We start from the raw sequence: 16,099 nt of genomic DNA on the forward strand, positions 1-16,099 counted from the left end.
CTCACCATCTAAGCTTGTATGTGAGGAAATGAAGAGTTAAGTGACTTGCCCAAGACCACAAGGAGCAGCAGTGGAATTTGAACTGGCCACCTCTGGAGATCAAGACTGGTGCTCTGACCACTAGGCTACTCCTCCATTCATGGATACTTGTAATTCCATTAAGGAACTTTTCAATATGGTGAAAAGTTTGTCAACTCCAGTGAAGAAACAAGCTTCACAATTAGATAACATAGGAAGATTTTCCTTTTTATTTTCAAGGGACATTTTTGAAAAGTCAATTAGAATTGGAAGAGCGAGATTCTAAAGAAAAGGTAGAGATCGAGTTAGATAAAGATGAGAACATCATGGTTTCTAACAGAATCCCTGTTGACTGGATTTGGAATTCCTTCTCTGTTGTGGACGAAGTGGTAATTAAAGTAAAAGTATTTAAAAGTTTTGCAAAAGAGTCCTGTCAGTTAGATCCCTGCTCAGCAAAAATTTTGAAGTCTATGCCTATATATCCTGTGGCTATACTCACTCACTTGGTTAACCAGTTTTTATTGGAAGAGGATATGCCAATTCAATTGGGGCATATTTTATTGAATCCATTGTTGATGAGTTCTAATGTTGGTTCCAATCTCTGTCCAAAGTTTGGGCAGAGATTGGAACCAACATTAGAACTCTTCAACAATGGATTCAATAAAATATGCCCCAATTGAATTGGCATCAAATATTCAATTTTTGGCAAAGATGGCAAAGGTAGTGGTGGGATCACAGTTGCAGCACCACGTTTTAGATCCTAGACAGTCGGGATTTCATCCAAACTACAGCACTGAAATGGTCATAAGTACATATAAGTACATAAGTAATGCCATACTGGTGCTAAGCATGCCTCATTGAGGCACCTACATCTCAGTGCCAAGTTACAGAATCATCCCGTTTATAAAATACGCATGTACTTCATGCACATTTTTTATTTATTTTGCTCATGCCTTTCCAGTAGTGGCTCAAGGTGAGTTACATTCAGGTACAGTAGGTATACCCCAGAGGGCTCACAATCTAGGTTTTTATTTGAAGCAGTAGAGGGTTTGGAGGGTAGATGTTAAGATTTACATGCTAGTTATGCACCAATATTCTATAACTACGTACACATCTTTGAGAGCTCATAGGTTGCGGGCGAGCATATACAGGGGCAGTGTGTGTGGGTGGAGAATGGATAGGGCACACACTTATGCTTAAAAACGCTAAAAGTTCTGCATGCATCACGTGAACATTGCCACTTACTTAGATGAGTTCTATTGCTGGCATTAAGTGCTCAAGCCTAAGCTCGTACTCATGTACAGACTTAAACTAGTATTCCATAAAGAAAAATAGGCACCTACATTCCTTTACAGAATAAACTCCTATCAAGTGCCCTATTTATAGGTGCACAGTTATTGAATTACCCTACAAGGGACTTGCCCAAGGCCATAAGGAGGAGTGTAAGTGGGATTTTAATGCTGGTCTCTCTGGCTACCAGCCTGCTATAACCACTAGGCTACTCCTCCACTTCTACACCAATTCTAGAGCAGGTGCAAATTCTGCAGATTTTGAGGGGCTATTTTATAAAGGCAAGTAGTTGCCTTTATAAAGGCCTTCAAATGGTTGTCTGCTTGGTCTTTCTAACTAGGTGACCTGATAGAAAATACCCTTTTTAAGGATGCAGGCAGGAATTCAGAATTACACCACTGCATACCCTGAGCTGTCTGCAGAAAAGGAAGCAGTCATAGGCTGGTGGCTTTTTTGTCCTACAGCAAATAGCAGCTGATCTTCCCTGAAGGATGCTGTCTTCAGTACCAGAATAGGGGCTGTAGCTTCCTTCCTGACTGACAGAATAGGAGGGGATATTCCTTAGAGGTAAATCTGAGGGACTATAAAAACCCACCCCAGGGGACGAGGTCCTGTCTTTGATTTAGGTCCCCAGCCAGATCACCTCTATGCAAGGGGACCAGGGTTTGGCAGAGTCCCTGGTCAAACAACTAACATTAATACAAGGGGACTAAAGTACCTTTAAGCTCTGAGCTGTAGTGTTTTCTAATGTACAACAGAAAGGTCTTTGACTAACAGTGTCTGACTTTGATAAGCCAGGAGTGAGAATCAGCCTCAGAGCCTGTAAAGCTGCTGGATTGTTCAAGGGAGCACAGGAATGGGGGGGGGGGGGGGGGGACCTATTTAGCTCTATTGCCTGCAGGAAAGCTTAGATGAGAAAGAGCAGCAGTGCTATCTAATCCAGCTGTAGCTAAAAATATCAACCAAGGTAAAACCTCTCTGCACCCCAGACATCCCTCTGGAATGAGCCAGCCTTACTTTTAGGGCAATTAGGAAAAAGACCACAGAGGATTGTAAGTGTAACCTTTTACTTTAATTATCTTTTCTGTTGTATACGAGTGATATAAATCATTGTTGGAACCTTGTCACAGTTATTTCAATTTCATATTCAAGTCTCCACAGTTTTGTGATATTAAACTGTTTGGACTGCTTTGTTGACTGTAAGAAGTCAGCATTGAATGTGTGGATTATGTGCTAGGCAGCCTCCTACCTCTGTCCTCTAATCGGTCCAATAAAAATATATTTGTGTAGCCCACTGATGCTCAACCAGAACCAAGTAAAATGGACCAATAACTCTTCAAAAGAGAGACAGATATTCATTAAGGGCTCCTTTTGCTAAGCTCTGGTAAACAATAGCGCATGATGACTGCAGCTTAAAAGAGTTTCCTTCAGGGCATGCTGAGGTGTCCCGTGGTAAGATTCAAATGTGTGCGCTATTTACATACTAACAAATATTTTTTTAAAATTTTTCTCAGAGGGGGTGTGCCTGCAGGTGGACTGTGGGACTTTCACACATACCACACACACAAATATGCACTGAATCCCACAGAAATACACATCTTTCACACACACCAAATACCCTATGCACTATCACACACTCCCATACACTCACTCACATCTCCCCACTCTCCCACACCCCAAATTTCCGCCTCCCACACATACAAGCTCATACACACTAGACATACACCTGCTTCCAGCACATACACACACACACACAATGCCCCAACCAAATACAGCCATACCCCCCAAAAAACACCCCACAGTTCCCCTTACACACAGCCATGTCATACATTTCCCAAATTAACTCTTATCCACATGCGCAACCTCACCCAAAAACACAAAGCCAGCCCCCTAATAAACCTCTACATACATATACACAATCCATACTTCCAAATAGACCCCTACAGACATCCAATATAATACAACAAGCAAACATCTCCCCACAAATATACCCAGTGCAATTTTTCCTAGCAAAAAGGTGCTGGTACTCAAATGCAAGGCCACACCCTTCAGGGGCGGGGTGATCACTGAGGGATCCACCCCACAATAGCCAAGTCCCCTGCAACCAGTCACAGAATCTATGACAAGGCAGAATTGGTAGGTAGAGCCTGAGCTCTTTCATTTAAAACTTAGGGTCCATGGGTCAATTTTAGCAGACAATGGAAAAGGTGCCGGTATACAGTACCCCCAAGTACCCCCTCAAAAAAAACCCTGAATATACCCAACCTAAATACAACCCCTTCACACATGCACATATACCCCCTCACAATCATAGCCATACTCCCCAAAATATGCTCCTTCATTTCCCCTAAACACACACAACTCCTCCACAAACCTCTTCCATATTCATCCAAAGCAAACACTCCTCAGTAAACACAACACCTTCCACATACGTACCTCACATCCCAAAATATACACCTGCACCACATACAAATCCCTCCCACACACCCAAGCCCACCCAGTTCAACACCTCCTACCTATATCCCATTCATACATCTGTCCATCAAATTACACCCTATCATCTTCTATGTTTGTGCAGCGCTGCGTATCCCTTGTAGCGCTATAGAAATGCTAAATAGTAGTAGTAGTAGTAATCATCACACCGCCCTTCAAAAAACTATGTCAAAAAGCATTCTAAAGCCATATTTTCCTCTTTGTTTTAATTAACATAGTAACAAAGTAGATGATGGCAGAAAAAGACCTGCACGGTCCATCCAGTCTGCCCAACAAGACAACTCATGTGTGCTACTTTTTGTGTATACCCTACTTTGATTTGTACCTATGCTCTTCAGGGCACAGACTGTATAAGTCTGCCCAGCACTATCCCCGCCTCCCAACCACCGGCTCTGGCACAGACCGTATAAGTCTGCCTAGCACTATCCCCACCTCCCACCACCGGCTCTGGCATAGACCGTATAAGTCTGCCCAGCACTATCCCTGCCTCCCAACCTCCAGTCCCGCCTCCCACCACTGGCTCTGGCACAGACCATATAAGTCTGCCCCGCACTATCCCCGCCTCCCAACCTCCAGCCCAGCTTCCCACTACCGGCTCTGCTATCCAATCTCGGTTAAGCTCCTGAGGATCCATTCCTTCTGCACAGGATTCCTTTATGTATATCCCACGTATGTTTGAATTCCGTTACCGTTTTCCTCTCCACCACCTCCCGCGGGAGGGCATTCCAAGCATCCACCACTCTCTCCGTGAAGAAATACTTCCTGACATTTTTCTTGAGTCTGCCCCCCTTCAATCTCAGTTCAATCTCATTAAAGACAGAACGGTCCCAGTTCTACTTCCTTACCCTAGGATCCATGAAACTGATTACTAAAGAGGTCTGACTGGACCATTCATAATGTGTATTATGTTTTATTTCTAGTTCATATCAGCAGCTCTCATGGGTGCAATTCATTCATAAAGCACACAAGGATGAGAGTAGGGATGGCAAAGAGAACAAGCTCCATATACACCAGGGATGCATCTCTATGTAGCCTCTTAGGAGTGCCAAAAAAAAGAATATTTACTTCACTAGTTATAATTCATGGGGGTATAAATAGCACAGAAACTGTTCCATTCAGGCCCCTGTGCTACTAGAAATTGAGATCAAACATAGATCATAGGAATACAAAGGAGAGGGTCAATGAAAGAGGCAGAAAAATACACTTTAGTATATTGATATGGAAGTAGTAGTAGAGGGTAGGATTAAAACGAGATACAGAAGGCAGAGGTGTCTTGTGCATACTGTGACAAGTAGGCCGTCACCTAGGGTGTGTATAGGCTGTGAGTCGCGGTTTAGGGTGCAGCATGGAGGAAAAAAGCTTCCCTTCCCTTTTCTCAGCTTCTCAGTCACCAAAAGCAAACTTGCTTCAAGGAGAAGTAGGCTTAGAGCAGAATTCAAAACAGGTAAAATGGATCAGATTTTTATTCCAGCCCTTCCATTTGGCTAAGCAAGAGAATCATGAGAAGATCAATGGAGCACCAAGATTTTCTCCAGCACTAGGGAAAGGACTTGATATACTGCCTTTCTATGGTTACAATCAATGCTGTTTACCTGGGAGGGTTAAGTGACTTGCCCAGTGTCACAAGGAGCTGCAATGGGAATATAAATAATGAGTGGAGTTGAACGGGTAGATGTGAAGCGTCTGTTCACGCTTTCCGAAAATACTAGGACTAGGGGGGGGGGGGGCCATACGATGAAGCTACAATCTAGTAAATTTAAAATGAATCTGAGAAAATTTTTCTTCACTCAACGTGCAATTAAACTCTGGAATTCGTTGCCAGAGAATGTGGTAAAGGCGGTTAGCTTAGTGGAGTTTAAAAAAGGTTTGGGCAGCTTCCTAAAGGAAAAGTCCATAGATCGTTATTAAATGGACTTGGGGAAAATCCACTATTTCTGGGATAAGCAGTATAAAATGTTTTGTACTTTTTTGGGATCTTGCCAGGTATTTGTGATCTGGATTGGCCACTGTTGGAAACAGGATGCTGAGCTCGATGGATCTTTGGTCTTTCCCAATATGGCAATATTTATGTACTTATGTAACCCAGTTCCCCAGGATCAAAATCCACTGCACTAACCACTAGGCTACTCCTCCACTCCACTATTAGCCAGGTAAATATTTCCCACTCATAGCAACAGTTCTCCAAAGTTTACCCATAGAATTCTCATTACAGGCAGGGTGCTTACCTTTAAAGTATTGCACTGCCTCTGCTATGCAGCGTCACAGTTTGTCAGCGCCTCTGCCACATGGCTGACAGTTCTTTAGCAGTGCTTCACCAGCAAAACTGCTACAATTCCCAATTCCTTGGATATTTAAAATATTATCAGCTAATACCATAGCAATCGAGAGCATGTACTGTATATCTTATTTAGTGCAACATTTTCCTTTTCTCAGTGCACTGTCAGTAGAGCTATGATGGATTATCAGGGCATGCAATAGTTAATCTTTAAAAATGTTATTTGAATTCATATAAAATTATAATTTAAAAAAAAATCTTACAACTTATTACACATCCTGGCTCCGATGTTTGTTCTTTTAGCTCGTTGCATGACCAGAAGGACGACTTACGGAAACGCCTATCCTACACGGCACATAAACTGGAAATGCTTGAAACAGAATTTGACTCCACACGCCAGTACCTGGAAACGGAGTTGAGAAGAGCTCAGGAAGAACTGGAAAAAGTGACTGAAAAACTAAGAAGGTTAGCTGTCATTTTCTCAAAACTAACTTGACTAGGCTGGCCCAAAGGTCTGGTGGCCATGTCGCCCTTTACCATGTGAAATTTATGCATGCGCTTTGGATAAATGAGTCTCATCTGGAACAAATCAGCAGGGAGGATGTATTCTCAGCCCATTCCTCAAGACACACTCAACCAGTCTGGTTTTCAGAATATCCATAATGAATATGCATGAGATTAATTTGCATGGGGTACCTACATTGTATGCACATCTATCACATATATATTCATTGTGGATATCCTGAAAACTTGATTGACAAGTGTGTCCCAAGGACGACATTAAGGACCACTGTCATAGATGCATGCTCTGTGATGTTCATGTAGAAAGGGGTGGAAGTCGGTTTCCGATCCTTGCACTGGTTGGGGGGGGGGGGTGATATTCAGAGCCCTGTTGGAGGCTGGCCAGACAAAGGAGACTCTTGTACAGGGTTCCAACAGGAGTTATGGTCTGTAGCCCCTGCTCAAGGCCTGTCTCTGCACAGGGCCGTGCCAAGGGTCTCTGGCGCCCCCCTGCAGACTACCAGTTGGCGACCCCCCCCCCCCCCCCCGCACCTGCCTGGCTCCAAGGCAGCGATTCCCCTCTCTCCCCTGCCCTCCCGCTCCCATGTAGGAACTGCCCGCCCTCTTCTCCCCCCCCCCCCCCAACATCCCTTCCTTTTTTTTTTCTTTTAAATTTACCTTCCTCCGGCAGCGCAGCGTCAGTGAAGGAGGCGGCGCTCCCAGTCCCGACGTCTCTAGCCTTCCCTTGTTCGCTGCTCACTGCCCCGCCTCCTTCACTGACGCTGCGCTGCCGGAGGAAGGTAAATTTAAAAGAAAAAAAAAAAGGAAGGGATGTTGGGGGGGGGGAGAAGAGGGCGGGCAGTTCCTACATGGGAGCGGGAGGGCAGGGTAAGCACGCAGCGGCGGCGCCCCCCAGAGGATAGCGCCCCCCTGCGGCGCTTACCCCGCTTACCGCATCGGCACAGCCCTGTCTCTGCAATGGGCAACTGTTTTGAACAAATGAAAAAAGTCCCAAGAGAGGCTGGCTCTAACTGAGCTTGAAGTCCTTAGGGCCAGTGGGATGAAGGCCCTCCAAATACACACAAACCCCAGATTCTATATATGGTGTCTAATATTGCACGCTAAAATTTGGTGCACATCAGGAGTATTCCATAATTGTGGCCACAACTTAATTGGCAAATGAGCAGTTCATTGGCAATAACTAGGTGTTCATAATCAATTGCTAGTGCTCATTGGCAACAATTAAAATTTATGCACACATCTTCCCAGTTGGGATTCTTCAAAGATGTGTGCATAAATTTTCCATGTGGATCTGAAAAGGGGGTGTGCCATAGGAGGGGCCTGGGAGAATCAGGGACATTCTTAAAAATTGCACTCATGGCAGATCTGCACCTAATTTAGGTGTAATGATTTATAGCAGGTTTCAGCTTGTGTAAATCTTCACACCCAAAATTGGATGCAAATTCTGGCGCTATAAACAGTACCCACATTTGAGTGCCATTTACAGAATCTAGTCCAAAAGGGGAAAGGGAAATGGGACTTGATATACTGCCTTTCTGTGGTATGTTGCAACTACATTCAAAGCGGTTTACATATATTCAGGTACTTATTTTGTACCTGGGGCAATGGAGGGTTAAGTGACTTGCCCACAGTCACAGGGAGCTGCAGTGGGAATTGAACCCAGTTTATAGTCTTCTATTGAGACAGACAAGGGGAAGCCACTGCTTGCCCTGGAATTGTTAGCATGGAATATTGTTACTATTTGGGTTTCTGCTGGGCACTTGTGACCTGGCTTGGCCAATGATGGAAACGGGATACTGGGCTAGATGGATCATTGGTCGGTCCCAGTATGGCTATTCTTATATATGGTGACTGAAGATGCACGTACAGATTTTACATGTGCAACTTAACTGATTAGCAAGCCAATTGGCACCAATAATTAACCAATAACAAGCAATTATTGGCACTAATTAGAATTTACGTGCACAACTTTCTAAGCGTATTCTGTAAAGTGGTGCATGTAAATTGTGTACTGTGTAAGCCACATTGAGACTGCAACCAAGTGGGAAAATGTGGGATACAAATGTGTTAAATAAATAAATAAATAAATTCTAATGCCTGAATCTTAAAAGGGAGCATGCTCATGGGAGGCGCCATGGGTGAGCCATGGGCTTTCCTAAAACTTACGTGCACTGTTATAGAATATGCCCAATCCGCAGCCAAGTTAGGCGCGGGCATTTACACCAGGCTTTAGTTGGCATAAATTACCATACCTAAATTTGATCGTAGTGATGGATGCTATAATGTATTCTATAAACCGCACCTACCTTTAGGCAAGGTTTATAGAATAGTGTTAAGTGTATTTTTTTCTGTGCCAATTTTTTTCAGCACCATATATAGGATTCCCCCCTAAATCATCAGTATTAGTTTTGAAATTTAGAAAGCTGTCCTTTCCACGTTCGTACACCTTGCATTAGTATTCTTTGTGTGTTGCCATGTGCACTTTTCTTCAATAAATTGAATCAAGATAACTTAATTAACAGAACGCCAAGAGCAGCTCTCCTGTTAGATGAATGACTCAGATTTTTCCGGTGCATGCAGAGACCTAACAACTGTGACAACTTCCAGGGCTGCATCCTAATCTTAGAATAATTTAGGTGGTAGCCCTCTCCCGTCTCTCTTCACCCCTTCCAACCCCCACAGAGTTGGTTGATTCATTCATCCGGCTTTCTTCTAGCTAATTAAAAAAACAGACAATACACAGGAAAAAATACAGATCTGAATTCTTGCCAGTTTTTGTTTACTTTGCTTATGATAGAGCTACACATCGTTGTAGATGGGGTTTTAAGGCATGCCTGAGAAGAAGGCAAGAAGAGCCTACGCTCTTATTCCAGCCCTATGCCCTACGCCTGGAATAAGCTTCCTGAGCCCCTACGTCTTGCCCCATCCTTGGCCATCTTTAAATCTAGACTGACAGCCCATCTCTTTAACATTGCTTTTGACTCGTAATCACTTGTAACCACTCGCCTCCACCTACCCTCCTCTCCTCCTTCCTGTATACATTACCGGTAATTGATTTGATGACTTTATTTTTTGTCTATTAGATTGTAAGCTCTTTGAGCAGGGACTGTCTTTCTTCTATGTTTGTGCAGCGCTGCGTACGCCTTGTAGCGCTATAGAAATGCTAAATAGTAGTAGTAGTATGTCGGTGAAGCCTTTATTAAAACAATATACTCTGTTCAGTTATTTATTACATTTGGGGATTTTTTTCATTACAAGAGAGAATCTGCCTGATCAATAAGGATTTTAGAAATCTTCCCTTTACCAGGGAATGCACTATAACAGGATTTCACTATATAGCCATTGCTACAATGAAATTTATAGACAATACATTGGCAGGTGAACTGGAAACCAGTTGCCAACTGGTTACCGATGAGAAGACCTATTTTAATCTGGGTAAAAGAGCCACTGAATTTACCCAGATAAGGTTAACCAGATAAAAAATATCCAGTTAACTTTAGGACAGAAATTTGATCCAGCCTGATTTGTCTGGAATGGGATGGGTCACTGGGGCCTTGCTTCCCCCCAAATTTTTGCCAACATGGCATCAGCAATTAGAGAACTTGAGGACTGGGTCAGAGATTGCTTTGCTTGGCACCTCCAACTAAAAAGGTATTCCACTGCCCCTGGTCTGGTTCATTTTAGCCAGATGGTGCAGATGTTCATGGCTAAACTCTAACCCCAGCCTCAAAGCACCCCAATGTCTTCTTAACGAAAAGTATATATAGCGGTTAATATTTAAAAGCACTTATCCAATAGAAGCAGCTTCTATCCAGACAAGTGCCACTGGCTTGGTCCATCCAGAGATTTTCATTGGTGACCTCTCCACTACTATCATATTACATGTTTCCCTACTCCTCCCCCTGCCTTGGAATCAGCTGTCAGTGACGTCACTGATATCAGTGTGTTCTAAGCTGCCTAGCAGACCACCTCCGAGGGATCCACGGTCCCAGGCAGGTTAGAATGTTGGAGGTGAGTATTATTATATAAGATATGTACTTACTAATTCATTTTGATAATTCCATTCTAATAAAACTACACACATATGAGCATAAATTAAAAGAACTAAGCAGTCCTTTTATAAAGGTGTGCTAGCGTTTTTAGCACATGCTAAAAATAAACATGCACTAAATGCTAGAGACACCCATATATTCCTATGGGTGTCTCTATCGTTTAGTGTGGGCTAAAAATCCTACTGCGCCTTTGTAAAAGACCCCCCTAAGCTCCTAAAGACTTATTTTCACATTTCAAACTCATTTTAAAAACCAAAGGTTATGCAGAATTGACTCCTTCGTCTCTTCTCTGAGCCCAGGTCAAACCAAGCTGTTAGCTGACACTTAGGTGTGTCTCAGAGATGGTGCAAAAGCCGACGGAGAATTAAAAAATATATATATGTGTATTACTGGAGGGGGGAGTTCCGTGCCCAAACAACACCCAGAACACCACCCCTCCACCCTCATTGTAATAGTATTTTTCTATTATAATGGCTATGAACATGTGATCTTCTGAAATCTTTCTGTTCAATATTGCTATTGTATGAGAAGTGTAGTTGTGTAAACACATTGAGCTTGTTCTCATACAGAATTAAGAAGCTCTCTGACACAGGCACTTGCTGAAACACGGTTGTGTTGCGTCATCAATAAATTATTAACCTGAGTGTGGCTCCAATGACATCCTTATCCCCTTGGCCATCTCTGTTTTTGTTCTTTCTGCTTTTGATGGAACATTTTGTTCTTTTCCCTTTCTCTTCTCCAAATACAGTAATAACCATGATATTCCATCTTATTTTTTTTTTCATTCTAAGCAGATACCATCTAACACAAGGGATAAAACCAATACAGCAGATAATAACATGTCAACCTCATCCAGACAGCACAACACTAAACCTAAAAAATCACTAGAAATGGGTTAAAGCATGGTAGGAAGATGATGCTTTATAGAATAAAAGAAAAAGCCGCCTTAAACAAACAGGTTTTCAGTGGAATTCAGAGCAATGATGTGCATCCAAGAATGACTGTCAAAAATGTTGCCATAGGTTATCACAACTGCTGTTCATTAATCACAGTTAACTATCACAATTAACTCAAAAATGTTAATAGTGATTAAAATTATTAACTGCATTTAATCAACATCACTAGTATATGGAGGTTGCAGCTGCCGTTTTGAACCTAGAGTGGAACAGGGAGCCTATGGGGGGGGTAGGGAGTCCTCAGGAAGGGGTGGATACCATTGAGGAGCTTTGGGAGGAGGATACTTGATCTGCAGGACTTTGGGAGGAAGGTACATGCTCTGGGAGGGGCTTCAGGAGGGGGTGGATACTCAGGGGGGACATCAGGAGGAGGGTAGATTCTCTTGGGGGGCTTTGAGAGGAGAGTAGATGTGCTGGGAGGGGCATCGGAAGGAAGAAGGATGCTTTAAGGGGGTCTTCAGGAAGGGGTGGATGCTCTGGGTGAGGCTTGAAATGACAGTGGATGCTCTGGGGGGAGCATCAGGAAGAAGCTGTTAAGGGGTCTTCGAGGCTGTGATTAAAAATGTGATTAACCATGATTAAGCATTTTTCATCAAGCGATTAATTGCAATTAAAAATTTTGATTGAACAACAGCAATAATTATTAGTATGGAGCAGATATTCTCAACCCAGACCTTGAGACACACGTGGTCAGTCAGGTTTTCAGGACTCCCATAATTGATATGTATGAGGTAGGTTTGCATGCAATTGAGGCCATGCATGCAAAATTATCTCATGCATATTCATTGTGGATATCCTGTAAACGTTTCCTAACCAAAAGAACATTCAGCTGCCTAGGTTGGGCACTGAGCCTTTCTCTAAAAATGTATTTCCTGAACACAGCTGCAATCCAGGAGTCACCCCTTTCATGTTCAGTAGAGCTAGTGTCAGGGTCAGTGAACATGGTGGGTATTTAATAAGCTGAACACCAGGATTTCGTGTGTACAGGGAGCTGCAAGCTCCCTCTTCAGTCTGAAATACAAATACAGAATCTGTTAATTAAACAAGCTGAGCAAGTAAATCCATCAGTAAGCCTCACAGATACCACTAATGAATTTGAAACTAGCAAAGGCACTCAATGCTCCAATGGCTGCCAGAAACAAAAAGCTAGTATGCCCTAAATTCATAGAAATTATAAACCTCAAGCAGAGTGAAAGCTGGTTTTTGTTAATATGGCCAGTACAAAGCATCCCTGTCAGCTTTTAACATTCTGGAAACTGACAAGAAAAGCATATGCCAGAAACCTGACAAACATCTATTCTCATTCAGACACCCTGACTGTGCTGCCTTCAAAAACTCACCTGCTTAATTTGCCGGGTTTTTTAGGTGCCGTGTCACAACACCAATAAGAAAGCAACTACTACTACTACTTATCATTTCTATAGCGCTACTAGACGTACGCAGCGCTGTACACTTGAACATGAAGAGACAGTCCCTGCTACAGAGCTTACAATCTAATTAGGACAGACAAACAGGACAAACAAGAGATAAGGGAATATTAAAGTGAGGATGATAAAATAAGGGTTCTGAACAAGTGAATAAGGGTTAGGAGTTAAAAGCAGCATCAAAAAGGTGGGCTTTTAGCTTAGATTTGAAGACGGCCAGAGATGGAGCTTGACGTACCAGCTCAGGAAGTCTATTTCAGGCACATGGTGCAGCAAGATAAAAGGAACGGAGTCTGGAGTTAGCGGTGGAGGAGAAGGGTGCAGATAAGAGAGATTTACCCAGTGAACGGAATGAAGGGAGAGATGAGAGTGGAGAGGTACTGAGGAGCTGCAGAGTGAATGCACTTATAAGTCAATAAGAGGAGTTTGAACTGTATGCGGAAATGGATAGGGAGCCAGTGAAGTGACTTGAGGAGAGGGCTAATATGAGCATAGCGACACTGGCGGAATATTAGTCGTGCAGCAGAATTTTGAACAGATTGAAGAGGAGAGAGATGGCTAAGTGGAGACCTGTGAGAAGCAAGTTGCAATAGTCTAAGCGAGAGGTGATAAGAGTGTGGATGAGGGTACTGGTAGTGTGCTCAGAAAGGAAAGGGTGAATTTTGGTGATATTATAGAGAAAGAAACGATAGGTTTTAGCAGTCTGCTGAATATGTGCAGAGAAGAAGAGGGAGGAGTCAAAGATGACCCCAAGGTTACGAGCTGATGAGACAGGAAGGATGAGAGTGTTATCCACAGAAATAGAGAATGGGGGTAGAGGAGAGGTTGGTTTAGGTGGAAAGATAAGAAGCTCAGTCTTGGTCATGTTTAGTTTCAGATGGTGCCGAGACATCCAGGCAGCAATGTCAGACAGGCAGGCTGATACTTTGGCCTAGATTCCGGCTGAGATTTCTGGTGTAGAGAGGTAGATCTGGGAGTCATCAGCGTAAAGATGATACTGAAAACCATGGGATGAGATCAGAATACCAAGGGAAGAAGTATAGATGGAGAAAAAAAGAGGTCCCAGGACAGATCCAACTGACAGTGGGACAGAAGTAGAGGAGGATCCACCAGAGTATACACTAAAAATATGCTGGGAGAGATAAGAAGAAAACCAGGAAAGAACAGAGCCCTGAAATCCAAGTGAGGACAGCATATCAAGGAGTAGGCTGTGATCAACAGTGTCAAAAGCAGCAGATAGATCGAGAAGGATGAGGATAGAATACAGCCCTTTGGATCTGGCCAGGAACAGGTCATTGGAGACTTTAGCAAGCGTTGTTTCGGTTGAATGAAGGGGGCGAAAGCCAGATTGAAGTGGATCAAGAATAGCTTGAGATGAAAGAAAGTCAAGGCAACAACGGTGAACAGCACGTTCAAGTATCTTGGATAGGAAAGGGAGGAGGGAGATGGGGCGATAGTTGGAAGGACAGGTAGGGTCCAATGAAGGTTTTTAAGGAGTGGTGTGACTACGGCATGTTTGAAGGCATCAGGAACAGGCGCAGTGGAAAGTGAAAGACTGAGGATACGACAGATAAAAGGGATGACAGTAGGAGAGATAGTGTTAAGTAGATGGGTTGGAATAGGATCAGAGGAACAGGTAGTTAGTTTCGAGGCGGAAAGAAGATGTGTAGTTTCCTCTTCAGTGATTTCAGAAAAGGAGGCAGAGGTTGGAGGGTTGAGAGAATGGACTAAGGGAAGGAGAGGTGGAGGTGACCTGGTTGAGAATTCGTTGTGAACCTTATCATGAAAGTGCTCAGCCAGAGTCTGGGGAGAAAGTGAAGGGGGAGTTGGAGGTGAAGGCACTTTGAGGAGAGAGTTCGGTGTGGCAAAGTAGTGTTTACAAATTTGTTTGATCTCATGCAGGTTATACTCCAAAGGCTACTCTCATTGGCATATACATATGATCAAGGTAAAAGGAGTTGGATGACTAAGAATTATACCGCAGGACTTTTTTTTAACAACCAGATCATGTTGGACCAGGTCTTCCATGGTCTCTGCATGCAGTTGGACAAAGGAGCCTCATCTGACACAAATCAGTCAGCAGGGAGGATGTGTTAGTGTTTTTACATACTCTTTCTCTAATTCTAAAAAAAATGTTACTGCCATTTATGCACTAAAAATGATAGAATACTAGTGCTTATGGGTGAGACCGTTGCAGCTACGTGTATGCCAGTTGGGTGCTACGTAGTAGTCTATGACCATAGGGCTAGATTCTGTATACGGCACTGAAATATCGGTGCCAAAAAATATAAGCTCTAACCTCCTAATTCTATATACGACGCCTCAAGTTGTGCGTACTAATTTGGCCATGTGGCAAATTGCGTGCACAACTTAATTGATTTGCAAGCCAATCAGTTAACAACCAATTAGTAGCACTAATTGGCTTTAATTAGAATTTGCGCGCACAACCTTACAGATGTATTATATAACACGGTGCACATAAATGGGTGGCAATGGGTGTGGAATGGGCAGGTTGTGGACATTCCAAAAACTATGCACACTATTATAGAATACATCCAATCTGCGCCTACATTAGGCGCAAGTATTTAGGCTTGGTTTTAGGTGGCCTGATTTTAGTACCAAGAACGGTGTGTGAGCATATTCTATAAATGATGTCTAACTTTAGGCGTAGTTTATAGAATAGTGCTAAGCGTGTGATTTTTCAGCTCTGATTTTTCAGGCGCTCTATATAGAATTTGGGCCTAAATGCTATTCTATAAACAGCGCTCTGAGTTGGGCATCGTTAATATAATAGCATGTAGTTCCGAGATCTGTGCCTAATTTTGGGCACGAGGATTTAAACCAACTGAAACCTGGTGTAAATCCTGGCGCCTAAATTAGACACAGATCTGTTTTATTCTATAAAACTGTGCACAAATTCTAGAAACGTCCCTGATCCGCCATGCCCCTCCCCTAACCATGCTGTATTTTCAGATCCACATGTAAAAGGTTATGCGCATATCTTTATAGAATACCGACTATAAACATGCATGCGTAGGGTTACCATATGTCCGGATTTACCCAGACATG

At 43.1% G+C, this 16,099-nt stretch overlaps 1 protein-coding gene across 1 annotated transcript in view; it reads left to right on the forward strand.

The window, feature by feature from the left end:
* The window catches only part of BEGAIN (brain enriched guanylate kinase associated), a 219,241-nt gene that overhangs the window by 123,563 nt on the left and 79,579 nt on the right, over nucleotides 1-16,099 (forward strand). Inside the window, exon 3 of the mRNA XM_030214925.1 lies at nucleotides 6,380-6,541. Within this exon, the coding sequence (XP_030070785.1) occupies nucleotides 6,380-6,541 (162 nt within the window). The remainder of the gene's footprint in view (nucleotides 1-6,379; nucleotides 6,542-16,099) is intronic.

This window comes from Microcaecilia unicolor, chromosome 9 (genome assembly GCF_901765095.1).
Source record: "Microcaecilia unicolor chromosome 9, aMicUni1.1, whole genome shotgun sequence".
NCBI lineage: Eukaryota > Metazoa > Chordata > Amphibia > Gymnophiona > Siphonopidae > Microcaecilia > Microcaecilia unicolor.